This window comes from Anthonomus grandis, chromosome 11, assembly GCF_022605725.1.
Source record: "Anthonomus grandis grandis chromosome 11, icAntGran1.3, whole genome shotgun sequence".
In the NCBI taxonomy this organism is placed as follows: Eukaryota; Metazoa; Arthropoda; class Insecta; order Coleoptera; family Curculionidae; genus Anthonomus; species Anthonomus grandis.
In genome coordinates, this window is record NC_065556.1 from 14,588,144 (window position 1) to 14,603,614 (window position 15,471).

Below are 15,471 nucleotides of genomic sequence, written 5' to 3' on the forward strand. Positions count from 1 at the left end.
TGTCATCACTTATATGGAGTCTCAGCTATCCTTGGGCAATAGTATACGAGTTTCGCTGATTGAAGAAAACTACAACAACAAGGTTGAATTTTGTTAAATATAGGTGAATACAAACCACTAACTAAAAATATACAAGACTGGGAAGAATGCACAGGGTTCTTAAAAAATATTCTGCTTATCTATCTAATGCATTCCGGACCAAATTCTAAAATACACAAAGAGCACGCCTTTGCGACTTATCACCATTATCAGAGATTCGCCAAATCAGAACTTGGAAAGTTCACCCTTATACGAAACTCAGTTGATTTCGTCGATTTCCTTGAGGTCACTTACTTTAGACCATAAGGTAGTGAGCTTTGATGTTGCGAGTCTCTCATCATCATCAGGAAAACACTTAAACAGGACACGACATTTGCAGAACGCACTGGGCTTCCACTGGAGGTAGTGATGGACCTTTTGGAGATTTGTCTGCGTAAGTTCTACCTTCAATTCAAAGATAAAGCCAGAACAAAGACCTTCCAATTGGCTCGTCGCCTTCTCCAGTGATAAATACATGGAGTGCCATCTCAGCTAGAGACACTATATGCAAGTAGCAGTCCATTGCTTCACCTCATGCATAACCAGACGTCACCTATCTCCAATATAAGCCTGCAGAATAATTGTTAGTTTATATTTGATAACGGTTGGAGATACTTTCCAATCAAAACGTGCTAAATTTAAAATAAAGACAATGGAAGTTCTCTATGTATTAATCTTGGTATATTAGATAGCTGTGCAATTTTGATACATTTTAATACAAATTTGTACGGAAAGTTTTGATATTTTATACCTTAATTCTGCTTTATTTTATTAATCACCAACAATTAATTGTTTAGACAAAAAAGGATACTTTGACTTTGATACTTAATAGAACTACTTTAAAGAATAACTTACTTTAACTACATTTACTAGTGCAAAGATATAACCATAAAATTAAATAAAGACATAAACGCACAAACATAATTGTTCGTTTGAACGCTTCATGCATCTCTCAGACGACAATGTTCATTCAAACGACGTTGTTTTAGTTTTAGGTGTGTGATTTAAAGATGACGGTCGTTAAATTTGAACAAAATGATAAGAATTATCCAAATTTTCTTTGTTTCAGGTGTCGGCTTTGCAAAAAAGCCTTTTCGGACAGCAGTACCCTCACAAAACACTTAAGAATACACAGCGGGGAGAAACCTTATGAATGTAAACTCTGCTTACTGCGATTTAGCCAGAGTGGAAACCTAAATAGGCATATGAGAGTGCATGGTACCAGTAATGGACTACCACCGTGACAGTTACTTTTTTAATCTTAGCTTTTAATGTAAATTTGTATAGAAAATTGTTGAAGCTTTGTTATGTGTAAAAAGTGCTTGTTTTTGTATAATTCCATAACACAGGGTATATTTAAAAAATGTGCCAAAGAAACTTATGTAATTTATGTATTGAGGTGGGCACAATAAGTATTTCCAGGCTGAAGTGTATGCGGGGTATTAAAGGAATCTCTAGAATAATTGCGTCAATCTTTTTCTCAATAGAAAGTAAATAAAATAATCTGTTCGGATTGGTGCAAAAACTCACTTCTCATTAAAACATGACAATTACGAAAAAAATTAAATCGAATTTATACAAAGGAAGATATTAAAGTATTATTTTAAACTAGTCATTTTTTTATATGGTAAGAGTTAAAAATAAAAATATTTATGAAGTAAACATGTGTATTTACTATTCATATTTAATAATCATTGCTTAATATTTAAATGACCTTCTTAGGCTTTATCAACTATCTTCAAAATAACAAAATAAGTCGAAACACTCAATTAGAAGTTTTTCTTTCTATTACCACCTATGTCAATTAGATATCGTAATAAAATCATAACAGCCCTATTAAGCAACTAATTTGACTCCTATATAAACTAATACAAGATATAAAGCAAACAACTGTAAAGTTTATAATAGTACAAAGCTGCATATAATCCCTTTTCGCAATTTTGATAACAAATGCTAATCAGTCATTTAAGGTTTTTAAACAGAGTTATTTTGGATTGGTTCCTTGTTAGTTGCCAAAGATGAGTGGTGATTATCAACATCAGAATTCTCGAACTCCTATGGTTAATGAAGAGAAGGAACCTATTAGTACTGGCAGTAAAAGGAACCAGTATCTAGCAGGATTTGCAGGTATGTTTTTACATAAAATAGGGAATAGTTCAGCTTTATTATTATATTAAACTTAAAAGGCATTTACCAAAAGAGGTTCACTAAAACAGGTAATGTGCTAATAAAGGTCTAAGTCCTTTTTGGATAATAAATTAAAGCTTTTATGGAAGAGGCTTTGTGGTAAAGATTAGAATTTTCCAATATCTAGTAACTGCCTGATTTTCTTTCATAAGATTTTCAGTAAAAAGCATAAGTTAAACATTATTCTTTAAAAGTTCTCCATGACATACCGGAAATCTTAATGATTTAAGCATTACAATACACTTAATAATAGTATGGCCACTTTCCATTTATAAAAATATTATTAATTTTACCCAGTTGTTACCATTAATACTAGAAGTAATGCTTGACTTTGAATTGACCGGTTGGAGAAAATAGTCAATCAGAATTGTCACTCTGGCATAGTTCTCAGGTTGAATACACAAGTGTCCTCATATCCCTAAAATAGTTTACTTTTTGAAATATATTTTTTTAATTATCAAGAGACAGTTTGCGCAAAAATAGTTCTACCTTTCGATGCTCGAACGTTCTCGTAACTTGATTTTCTAATTGAAAGTTTTAATTGATGGCTCCGCAAATCGGCTTAGTGGAAGCTTTCAAGTAAGGCTGATTGGTTTAATAAAATCAGTTAAAAACCAAATTGTCTCCCGATTAACGAAGTTCATAAATGCATTTATTAATAATTAAATTTTTCCCAACATTAAAGAGGCATTAGTAATAATTGTACTAAGCAGGTCATCTCGTGCGAGTTATTACTAGTTTGTAAGGTCCGATGATGTTTTATTTTAAGCGAAACATGTAACCTTCGGGACGTAAAAAAAGTCCTTATATTTTTTCTTGACTTACGTAGGTCTCTTTGAGATAATGGATGAGTTCTTTCAATTTTTTTTCTCTTAGTGACTCCTATCTTAAAAAAAAGGTAATATTAATCTTCCCCAGAATTACAAACCCATTTCCCTCTTACTAATTTTCTGAAAGATTTTTGAGAAATGCATTGCTACTCACTGGTTCATTTAATTTAACACAAAATAATTACCAACTCAATTTGGCCTTGGAAAGGGTATGAATATTACCCTGGAAATAGCGAATCTAGCTTCATTTAATGAAGGATCTGGTTGCGCCTCACTGTTCTGTGACTTTAGCAATTATATTTTGTTAATGATATCACCATCTCAGCGTCTGCACGGTCTGCAGAGAACTGGATGTTGTAACTCTCTCTGAGAGACTGCAGGAGAGAGCTAAGCTTTGGTTTGCAGTAAATGGTCTTCACTTAAACTAAAATAAAATAAACAGAATTATAGTTACAGTTAGGGATTTAAGTAACATCAATACAGGAAATAATGTTTGCAAATTTTTCGGGAGTTCACCTTGTTATGTTATGGCATACTCAGGTTGACAAGTTGGCAGCTGGCCTAAGAAGAAACATTTTTGTTCTTAGAGGTCTATCAAATTGTGTCTCGCCTATTTTGGTTTTATTCGTAGTAGACTGACATATGCCATATTTATATAGGGATACTCATGCCATACTGATAAGATTTTTAAGTTACAGATCAGTAAGAACCGTTGGAGGTTTAGGTTATATGGGAGATTGCAATGAGCTTTTCATTAATCTTCGAGTTTTTCGCCTTAAAAGAACATAAGATGAAACTCATTACCTAGGTTCCAAATGTATTAACAAGCTACCGATTGCTGTCAGACGACTTCCACTGAATTAATTTAAGAGACATTTGACCATTTTTTTAATAGACTTTCTTGAATTATTTAGAATCTGATCTATTTGTAATCTGAATTATTTCTTTTAATTAGAATTTTTTCAGGGAAATTAATAAGATTAACAAGAGGACATTGGTAAAATAATATTTTATTTTTATATAGATTGTTAATGTGTGCTTGTGAGATATTTAGGTACTTAATCGTTCTTTTTTTAATTTTTATGTAAATGTATTATTATCTTAATTTTGTTTTTCTAGTGTTTTGTATTTTATGACTTGTGAAAAGTAACCATTATATTATCACGGATTAAAATAGGTTTAAATTTGTATTTGGTTCTGGTCTACTGGTTCTCATTGTTAAATTTCTTCAAAATTAATTTCTTTCTAATTTAAATCATAATTACCCAAAAATCTTAATTACATTCTAGGATTCTTCAGAATTACTCCTGTGACTGAACTTTTCTTAGGTTCTGCATATAAAATTACAAATTTTATAAAACGTACCGAAAGACAATTTTAATGGGGAACTTATTTGTTTTGTAAATAAATTATAGATAGAATTAAGAATGACAACTTGTACGTAAAAAATGTTTTAAGTTGCTTATTTTATTTTAATGTGCTTACAAAGGCAAGGATTGGAGTGACCAACATTTTCGTATGTTTGCAGAACAGGTTTCTAGAGAGGCATTTTAAAAAATCGAGTGACTAAATTATTTTATAGTAATCAGGTCTGGGTATATTGCAAAATAAAATCAATCCTGTAATTTTTAAAGGTGCTCAAAATCAACTCGATGTGGATAGAATTTTCCTGAAGTCGTGAAGAATGAAGTCGTAGTTTACATTTTCGAAAAATTTTAGGCGTCTCCTATATTTTTCCAGGCTGGCAAGGTTTCCTAGATTAGATGAAAAGAACATATAGAATGGCCAGCTAGATCTCCTGATTTAAGCCCATTAGACTTTTTTTTTATTTACCGTTATTTAAAGTATGTTGTTTGCTTTTCTAAAGCGGAAAGTTTATAAGTGTTTCGTAAAAAAACTACTAATTACCTTCCATGCTTTTTCCATTGCTTCTATTGATTAAACTATTATTCGGACAATAAGAGAAAAGATTTAATAAATTTCTATTAATTTGTGCACCAAAACCACCATTAACATGGTTTTAAAAATAAACCGCATACAAGAACGCATTAAAAGAACCTTTATGACTATGTTTTCCGAAATAGTTTTTGATAAAGGAATAGCTTGATGCCATAATTAAAATGCAAAAATATTCATTCGCAATAGAGTAATGATCTTCTATGATGCTATTTAAAAGTCATACTTCTAATATCAATGAATCTGAAATGAATCTGAAATACGATTTTTTTTAATGGACGCATTTTAGCCATTTTTTCAAGAATCGTCTCATGTTGGCATATATTCCAGATACTTTACACTCTGAAAGTTGCCAAAGTAGTTTCTATATTTAAAAATTCGGGTAGCGCTAGTGATGAAAATAGTTATCATTTTTCTTTTCATTTTTCCAACGAAAATGTAATATATCTTTCATACTAAATAAATCTGTTTTTTGAAAGCCAGTATGATTTTGCTATAAAATAGCCTTAATTAATTTGTAGAAAATTGAGGGACATTCAAACTGGATATATAGACCTAGGTAAAGTGTTTAAAAATTGATTGCGGTTCTTATGAAATCCTGAAAAATAAATTTCGTTACAATATTTATCAGTATTTATTTTGCATTACATTATTTATTTTGTTGATTTCAAAAGCAATTTCATAAATAGTCCGTTAATGTTTAGTAATTTTAGGTTAATGAATTGCCAAATTTCTCTGAATATTATATGCTAATTTAGCTCCTAATTATCTATCTAAAATAGTATCAAGTAAAATCAGATAAACTGTAGAAACTAAATCCCAGTTCCAACCAAATTCTTATATAAAAAATACAAAGAAAGAAGTTTTGCTCTAAAAATAAGATCATATTTTTGGATGTAATTCTGGAAATAATTAACATTTTCTTGGACTTTAAAATTACAGATTGTTAAATGTTATTAATTCTTTAAAATAAAGAAAAAATATTAATTCGAAATTTTAAATTACAGATTGTAAAATGTTAGTAATAAACTAAACCTTTTTCGGAATAGGCTTATGAAATTGGTTTTATATAATTGAATTATACAAAAACAGGTTTTTAAAAACTCAAACATTTCACTTATTTATTCATATAAAATAAATTTAATATGTGTCCATGATTCTATACAAGATGTGATCACTTGCAATCATCAGACTGGCGCGAGTACACGTCCAGGATTATGGACAAATGAGCGAGTGGTATGAAATCATGAAATGCTGTGCAAAATCCCAGGATAATATATAATGTAATTACTCATAGGCTTGAAGATATATTTGGATCAGGATCTCTAGATGAACCTTCTGGAGGATATAAACTATTAATGTCAATACCAACAGCTCTTTGCCCATTTACACATTTTATTTATGAAGTAGAGTCTCAGAAATGATTTAAAGAGCTGTTCCCTTAATTGATAAGAGCGGGCTTGTAAAAATCCAGGAAAATAGTTATCTAATAATATATATCTTCCTCAATATATTTTGGAAGTGATAGTATCTTGGTATAGACTGGAATTTTAACGCTTTAAATTCATACAAATTCCGTTTGACTGATGATTATTACTCGCATCACCATTACTTAAAATACCAGCCATAACATATATCCGACATAGCACGGCTGACTCAACGTATGGTTTCAAATCCATAAGAAGTCATGAAGAAGGCTAATCAAATCCAAACCATTTTCACGTCCGGTCGGCAGGGATCTTCGAGCCAAATTCAATTGTGACTTCCAAATTCAATTTCAGATATTCTTCTATTATTAGAAATACCAAAAGACTAAGAAAGTAATAAGTTTCTTGTGCCTTCAATATTATGGAAACTGATGTGAAATTTGTCATAGTGAGTGCTCCACTTCAAAACACGAAATTCTAGTAAATATCTTACAAAAAGGATTTAGCTAACTGAACTGCTTCTCTATTCAATCGTTAATTTCGTTCGTTAATTCAAAGTCGACTAGTTCGACTAAAAACTACACGTCCATTCGGTCAGTAACTTCCGGTCCAATTCAATGCATCAAAAAATGTAGAGACCTTAATCAGTTTAACTATCATTTATATAGTTGATGATCAAAACCACTAATTATCCTCACACTACAATCCGCTTATGTTACGTCTCTAGCAAGTCTCTGCAGTCGTCTATTAAGTCTCTGAAGTTTATCAATAAGATCTAGTTATTGCGCATGATGTATTGTTTAAGTTAATTGTTATATTTAAGTTATTATACAGGGTGTTGCACCACTAGGCGAGACAGGAAATCCCATGTAATAATCAAATATTGGCTCCCCTGATTATTTTAGAAAAAAATGTATTAGAATAATTTAAAGAGCACCAAAATCTGCAACCAACAAAATACCTTTAATTATGTTTGGTTTGTCCGTTTAGGAGTAACAGCCAAAAATCTTTACGAACCAGCCAAAAGTTATTACCTTGACTCGTAATGAACATCAAATAATTCGTCATAATAAGTTCACTGCATTAAAATTCTACATTAAAAAACTCAGCTATGAGTTACACATTTAAGTACAAAAAAAAGTACTAATGATTAAATGGTTTTACCAAGGCAATACCGACAAATTTCATACTTGTTTGCAGCGTTTTTTCCAAGTATGCCGATACCAGGAAAATCAACAGTTTATAGAACTGTTACCAAATTTGAGCAAAAAGGCTCTGTAGTAAATAATTGCAAATGCGAGACAAAAAATTAACGAAACAATCAGCAAAGATAAGAAAACGAAGACGAGAATTATAGACTTGCAGGTTTTTTTACATGTGGAAAAAAAATTAAGGCAGGCAAAGTAAGTACAAGAAATCTTGGAGAAATCATAGGCATTGGCCATACAACTGCGTTTCGGGCTTTAAAAAAACAGAAATATTTCTCATACAAATATGGAAATCATCAGGAGGACCATTCTTTCTGAATTGAAATTTAAATTATTATTTAGAACTACTTGATTAGCCTTGAATTTTGCCGAGTTTAAATGATATTGCCGGGGAAAATTAAGAGGTTTGATATCAAATTAATAGTTGCTCGATGCGTACTACGCTTGTTATTCGGGAATATTTAATTAACGCTTTCAGTGGGAATGTTATTAGCCTGCGACATGTAATAAATTCGGCACCAAGGTCTCCTTTCTCCCAATGATTTTTTTTGTGCGGCCATTTAAAAAATTAAATTTACAAGGATAAGGATTATCCAAATCTCAAACAGTTAAAAAATGCGATTTCGATGGAATATAATAAAATTTCAGTTTATCAATTAGCGAATTAGTATACTAAATCTGTCGAAAAAAAGACCGTTTTAACGGAAAAGTATGTACACACTTTTTTTTGCGGAAATCGTTAAAAGAGCATTTAAAAGATTAACTTGAAATTTGTGACCCCGACGCGTACCGGGTTTTTGAAAAAACTTAAAAGTTTTTTGGATATCATTTATCTCGAAAATGGTAGGTTTTTGGAAAAATTTGTGAAGACAAAAAATGTCGGGGAGATAATTTTCTATAACTCTTCTTATTGAGTTCAGTTCATTGCTGCCATAAAAATTGCAAAAAATAGATGGCGCCAAAGTACCCAAAGAAGGGTTTTTTCGCTTTTTGGGATAGAAAAAAATTATTATTGCAGCATTGTCATTGGAAAAGTTGTTGTCGTCTCGAAAAAACCTACAAAATTCATCTAAAAAATTTTCTTGGCCGATAAACCGTTCCTTAGTTATAGCGTCTCAATTACGCAGTTACTTCTTAATTACGCTGCGATTCTGCTCAATAATTGTAAGAATTATGTATACTCGATAATTATCTTTTTTTTTGTTATTTTTTTATTTTTACGAATATACTTGCATGTACATATGTATATCACCGACTAAGTTGATTTAATTTTATTAAGTTTTCCAACTTTGCTTTTATTATTATTACTATATGCACTTATATACTTCCGGATAGGCAGATTGGTGGATAGCAGATAGGTATACATACCTATATTAGGCAGAAGTCACAAGTACATCATACCAAGCAGTCGACAAGGTAAATTTTTTATATATCGCAACACACATCGCCAAGTTTCATGCAAAATTGTGAACGCAAGGAAACAAGCAGCATCCGAATCCAAAAAATTCGTTCTTTTTACCAAGCGAAAAAAGGAGATTTTTTTGATTTTGGTTTCAAGCATTTCGATCTTCTCTGGGGTACCAATTGGCAGGCATTGAGACACGCTTTCGACGATGCAGTGAATCTCCGGGTTTTTAGCCGCTCCAGAGGCAGACTAATTTAACATCATTAGGTACTTCACTTCGCTACGGGACTACTTGACGATTCTTCGGCCCACTTTCCGAGTTTAAGTCGTTAATCATTTTTATGTTTTTATTTACATTACCTTATTTAACTTTAGGATATATAGATCAAGAGCGGGAAAAGGTTCATCGACGTCATATATCATAAAAGTTCGAGTAGCACATTATTTTTGAGTAGTACTTGTTGTTGGATAGCGTTACAATCTTTAGTTTATTTACACTTTAATTATTTTTTTTTACACAGAAGCATAATTAATTGGTTTTTATTTTCGCATTTAAATAATTTTATTGATTTATTTATTTTTTTTTTCTTTTAATTAACGTTGAATTAATTTATTTTCAACAAAATGCCTGAAACACAATCATCCTCATCAGAGGACTTAAACGTTAAAATTAGAGTTCTCTCTTTAGCACGATATAGAATTTTTGATGCTCTTTCAAGATTTACAAATTTTGTAAATGCATTCTCTGATCCAAATCAAATTGGCCAATTACAGGTCAGGTTAGAACGGCTACAATCATTATGGCCTGAATTTATATCAGTTCAGGGTGATCTGGAATTATTTGATTCTAAGGATCACTTGCAATTTAGGATTGACTTTGAGGATGAATTTTTTGAATCTTCAGGTTTGGCTAAAACTATCATTGATAAACATCTCAGAGATATTCATCAAACACATCAGAAATCCCAGATCGCAGAGTCGATTCCGCAAAATTTCCAAAACGCATCATTGCAATACCATTCACACTTTTAACTTTAGGCCAACAGGTCATTAAACAGTATATAACACAAGATTCGGTTAGAATCAGAATTTTACTTTGTAAAATTTTTATTTGTATATTTTATACAACAATAACAGAATTGTATGGTTAGTGCAGTGCTTTATTTCATTCTTCTAATTACACTTATTTACCGAAAAATTGGTGTTTTATTGAAGAAAAAAAATCACAACCCAGAATATCGTGTGTGGAAAAGCCCATACAACTTCTATGTATTATTATTACAAAAGGGTTTTTATTAAGGATAATGATCTTTTTTCTGTGATTTTTTTATTTTTACGAATATCGCAGTTCATCTGTTCTTCACCGACTAAGTTAATTTGATTTTATTAGGTTTTCAAACTTTGTTTACATTATTATTCTATTGTGCACTCATGTACTACTATGTTATATTATTATGGCAAAAGGGTGATTTACACGTCAATGTATTTAATGAATAAATAAATAAGTAAATAAACAATTGCACCTATTGTAAATGTGTGAAATAATAAACAACAATTTTTTTCGTACTTTATTATAAAATTAAAAAATCTTATGTAACCTTATCAAAGTGAGCAAACATAATAATTTCTAAAGTAATAATTTAAAAGTAAGAATTACAAATAACTTTAATTATTAAACATGAATTAATAAGTAATGACAGTTTATTTCACTGTAATTATAGCCACATAATAGTGATAAGCGCAACAAGCTGACAGAACAAGGATTGATGTAAGTGCAAAACATTTTAAACGAAGATTATCATGAAAGAAACAACTTTCATCGAATTCTTTCACAGTTATGAACATTTTTTATATCTCTTTTGACCAATGACGTTAATATTCATATACTATTTTCTTAAATAATCATATAATTTTTTTAATTTTCTTATTATTGTTCATTATTATTATCTATAATTTTGCAATTGAAAATATTTTTTCTTATTGTGAATATGGAAGAACATTTTTAAATATTTTGAGTATGAAAAAACTTGATTTCATCATACAAAGCAAAATGGTCATAATTGTACACGCTATAACTAGGGAACGGTTTATCGGCCAAGAAAATTTTTTAAATGAATTATGTTGGTTTTTTTGAGACGAACAATTTTTTCATTGACAATGTTGTAATAAATAATTTTTTTCTATCCCAAAAAGCGAAAAAACACTTTTTTGGGTATTTTGGCGCCATCTACTTTTTGCAATTTTCATCGCAGCAAGTGGACTCAATGAGAAGAGTTGTAGAAAATGATGTCATTTTGCCGACATTTTTTGTCCTTACAAATTTTTCCAAAAACTTACCATTTCCGAGATAAATGAAACCCAAAAGTGTTTTTTCAAAAACCCGGTACGCGTCGAGGTCACAAATTTCAAGTTAACCTTTTTGTATGCTCTTTTAACGATTCCTGCAAAAAAAAGTGTGTAGGTAATTTTTCGTCACAAATTTGACAGATTTACTGTACTAAATGTTAAAAATGAGTTTGGCTTACAGAGAAATATTTGAACATTTGTAAAAATAAAATTTTTTTAAGTTAATATTTTAGGCTTAATAAATTATTTTTAATAAAAAAGTAAAGTCTTAAAGTTTACAAGTTTTTTTAAAATATTTCATGGCCTATGTTATAATAGTTTATGTGCATATGTACGATTGTATGAATTTTTAAAAATAATTTAATTAAAACCACAATTTTATTATGACAACTTTACTTGGCAGTTTACCCTTATTTAACTTTCTCTTAAAATTTTCGCGAACAACTTCAAAACGGGCAAACCTACAAGATTTAAAGTTGCTTAGTAGTGCTCTTTAAATTACTCGAATACATTTTTTCTCTAAAATAATTAGGAGAGCCAATATTAATTACATAGGATTTCATATGTCCCGCCTGGCGGTGCAACACCCTGTGTTCTATTATATTGCGAAGAGCTATAGATAAAATTCTTTTATTTCAGTATGCCTTGGAGCTTTTTCTGGCGGAAATGCTCTATCTTGGACGTGCCCAGCCTTGGAATACCTGGTTCCACAAGAACACAATAATCTTACTAATATTACCAATAGTACTGTATTAGATGAAGCACCCGGGTTCACATTATCGACAATAGAAATAGCCACTGTAGGAGCAACCGTGATGCTCGGAGGCCTAATATTCGCCATCCCATCCGGCAAGTTTGCTGATATTTTTGGAAGAAAAATCACTCTAATCTTGATTTCGATACTCTACACGGCAAACTTTATTACAATCGCTTTTGCTAGAGATGTGATAGCATTGGTCACTGCTAGATTCATCGCTGGATTAGCACTTGGGGGTAGCTGTGTGGTAGGGCCGATGTATATTGGAGAATTTGCAGAAGAATCTTTGAGAGGAGTGTTGGGATCCGGCTTTAACGTGTTACTTTCATTGGGGATTCTTTATTCCACTTTTATAGGAATATTTACTAACTGGATATGGTTGAATATTTCACTAGCTATTCCATCAGCAATTACAGTAGTTTCACTGTTATTTATTCCAGAGTCTCCTGTATACCTTATAGCAAATGAACGGTTTGGTAAAGCAAGACGTTCTTTAGAATTTTTTAGAGGAAATGAGAACATAGTTAACGATGAAATGATTGAAATCCAAAAAACTTTGGCTGAACGCGATGAGAGTGCAACAATTAAAGAACTATTCACTGAAAAGTGCTACAGAAAAAGCATGATAGCAGGTCTAGGTCTGTTTATGTATCAGCAGCTATGCGGAGTTAATATAATCGTGGTTTATTTGGTACCGATTTTCAGAGCTGCTGGAAGCACTATGGCACCTCTCGCAGCTGCTAGCGCTACCAACTTTATTGCTGCCCTAATAGGGATTTTATCAGTGGTTGTTATAAATAAAAGAGACAGAAAGTACTTTCTCTGCCTGTCAGGTGGCAACATGATGTTAGGAATGCTGGGATTGGGAGTGTTCTTCCACTTACTGCATTATAATATACTTTTTCCTGGACTTGGAATGCTGCCTATAGTTTGTGTGGTATTGTTTGTGGCAGGATTTTCTATAGGCATGGGACCAGTGCCATGGATTTTAATGATTGAACTATACACCCCCGAAATCAGAGGTATTGCCAATGGGGTGAATATCGTAAGCAATTGGCTGACAGCGTTTGTGGTATCGTTTACCTTCCCTTATTTGATGAAGTACCTAGGAAATGTTTGGAGTTTTTATTTGTATGCTTGTATTAATTTGTTAGGCGTATTGTTTATTTGGTTTGTTGTTCCGGAGACTCGAGTTAGGTATAAAAAGTAATTGTATGGTTAGATCTGAATTGTGATAATAATCTAAATAGAATTTAAAAAAAAATTGACTCGCTTGGAAACATGTTCCAGGTTTATTAATTCTTGTATTCTTATCTTTATCATAAGGCAGATAATATTTACTGTGATGTAGTTTGTTTAATTTTCTAATCTCTGAATAAATCATTAATAAAACACCCGCAAGCACAATGGCAATGTTTATTCAATAACGTTAAAAGTTATTGTTATTCTCAATATTTTATTTGTCGGGTGTTTACATGTATAATATTGCTATATTTTTCTCATCTAATGTAATGAGTAATGTTTTTCCAAACTGCATAAGCCATGTTAGATTATATTACATAAACACATGTTGACGTTTAAAGCAGTACAGTATGTTAACGCTTATCATTATTATCGTTATGGACAATCAACTCTTATTAATTCTAATATATGTGAATTGATAAACAAAAGCATAGGCGTGCGTAGGTATGAAGGATCATAATTGTCACTAGAGAAAAGATGGATAAACCAGATGGAAATATATCAAAAAATTTTGAAAATAATACTTAACGATAATATTTTTTTTTCGTAATAATGATAATCTGGATGTATATGTGGATGTATGTCACCCCAATTTTTAAATCTGGTGTTCCACACCTTATGAATAATTACCGCCCCATAAGCGTTATCAATAATTTCTCAGAAATCTTCGAAAAATGCTTAAAAATCAGACTTCGACATTTTTTTAATGTAAATAACATTCTATCAGATAATCAATTTGGTTTTCGGGAGGCGTTGAGCACAACCGATGCAATTCTAGAATTTACAAAAAAAGTTACAAATAGTCTGAATACTGTAACCAACTGTTTAGCCATTTTCCTAGACCTCGTCAAAGCGTTCGATACGGTGCCTCACTCAACACTTCTTCTCAATGTTCTAAATTCCTATGGGGTACGTGGGATCTAGTTACTTGAGTGATAGGATACAGATGGTCAAGATTGATAAAACTCAAAGTGATCCTGTTAAAGTTTAGATTGGTGTTCCTCAAGGTACCGTACTCGGTCCTTTGCTTTTCATCGCCTACATAAATTCTTTAACTAAACTAAAAATAAAAAACGCCACTATTATATCGTACGCTGATGAAACCGTTATCCTGTTCAGGGGATCTTCGTGGCATGATGTTAAAGCTTTGGCCGAGGAAGGACTCACAAAGATTTTATGTTGGTTACAAATATTCCAAACTAACTTTAAATATAACTAAAACAAACTTTATCCCTTTCGCACTCACATCTGTGAATCGACCACATTTTATAACCGTAAAGCTGGGAGGAGGGTATATCGGGGAGGTGGAGTATACCAAATATCTAGGTATAAGAATTGATAGACATCTGAAATGGGACGCACACGTAACATGACTTGCTAACAATATTCGGAGACTTTTTCTGAGATTTTACACTCTAAGGCATATTTTAAGTAAAAAAATCTTATTAATGGTTTACAAGGCGCTGATGAAATCCTTAATAAGGTAAGGTATTCCTATCTGGGGTGGTCTGTACGATAAGTCCCTTAAACAACTAAGCGTAGTTCAGAACTATATTATTAAAGTTATTTTAAAGAAGAACAAAAGGTACTCCACATCTCTCTTGTATTCTGAAGATGTTCCAAATATTAGAACTGTGTATATTTATTCTGTGTGCCTACTTATTTATTCCAAGCCATCCTTTACTGCAACAGTTAATCACTCCCATAGAACTAGAAATAACGTCAATAAACATTTTGTTATACCAAGCAGTAATTCTAATATTAATTGATTCTTTAATTACCTAGCCCCTAAGTTCTACAACTTGCTGCCTGTTAATATTAGGAACATACATAGAAAAAATATTTTTAAGCAACAATGCTTACATTTTATAGTTGAAAATTTAAATTTGTTTCTGGTTCTACTGTAGTTGTATTTTTATACTAAAAATATTTAAACTAGTTTTTTTCTTTTCATTCAAACATTTACTGATTTTAGTTAAATTAGCTACTAATTTTAGAATGTTTAAATCTATATAGTGATTATAACTGCACATAC

General features: G+C 31.4%; 2 protein-coding genes across 3 annotated transcripts in view; both read left to right on the top strand.

The window, feature by feature from the left end:
- The window catches only part of LOC126742317 (protein glass-like), a 31,335-nt gene extending 29,661 nt beyond the window's left edge, over positions 1–1,674 (top strand). For both annotated transcript variants that reach the window (XM_050448963.1, XM_050448964.1), the window contains one exon: positions 1,148–1,674. In XM_050448963.1, coding sequence (XP_050304920.1) covers positions 1,148–1,322 — 175 coding nt within the window. In that variant the 3' untranslated portion in view covers positions 1,323–1,674. The remainder of the gene's footprint in view (positions 1–1,147) is intronic.
- Positions 1,675–2,033: 359 nt separating this feature from the next.
- On the top strand, positions 2,034–13,601 carry LOC126742267 (solute carrier family 2, facilitated glucose transporter member 8-like). Its single transcript, XM_050448893.1, has 2 exons — positions 2,034–2,205; positions 12,077–13,601. Exons 1-2 carry the CDS (start codon positions 2,097–2,099, stop codon positions 13,402–13,404), a joined length of 1,437 nt encoding a protein of 478 aa, XP_050304850.1. The 5' UTR covers positions 2,034–2,096; the 3' UTR covers positions 13,405–13,601.
- The last annotated feature ends 1,870 nt before the right edge of the window (positions 13,602–15,471 follow it).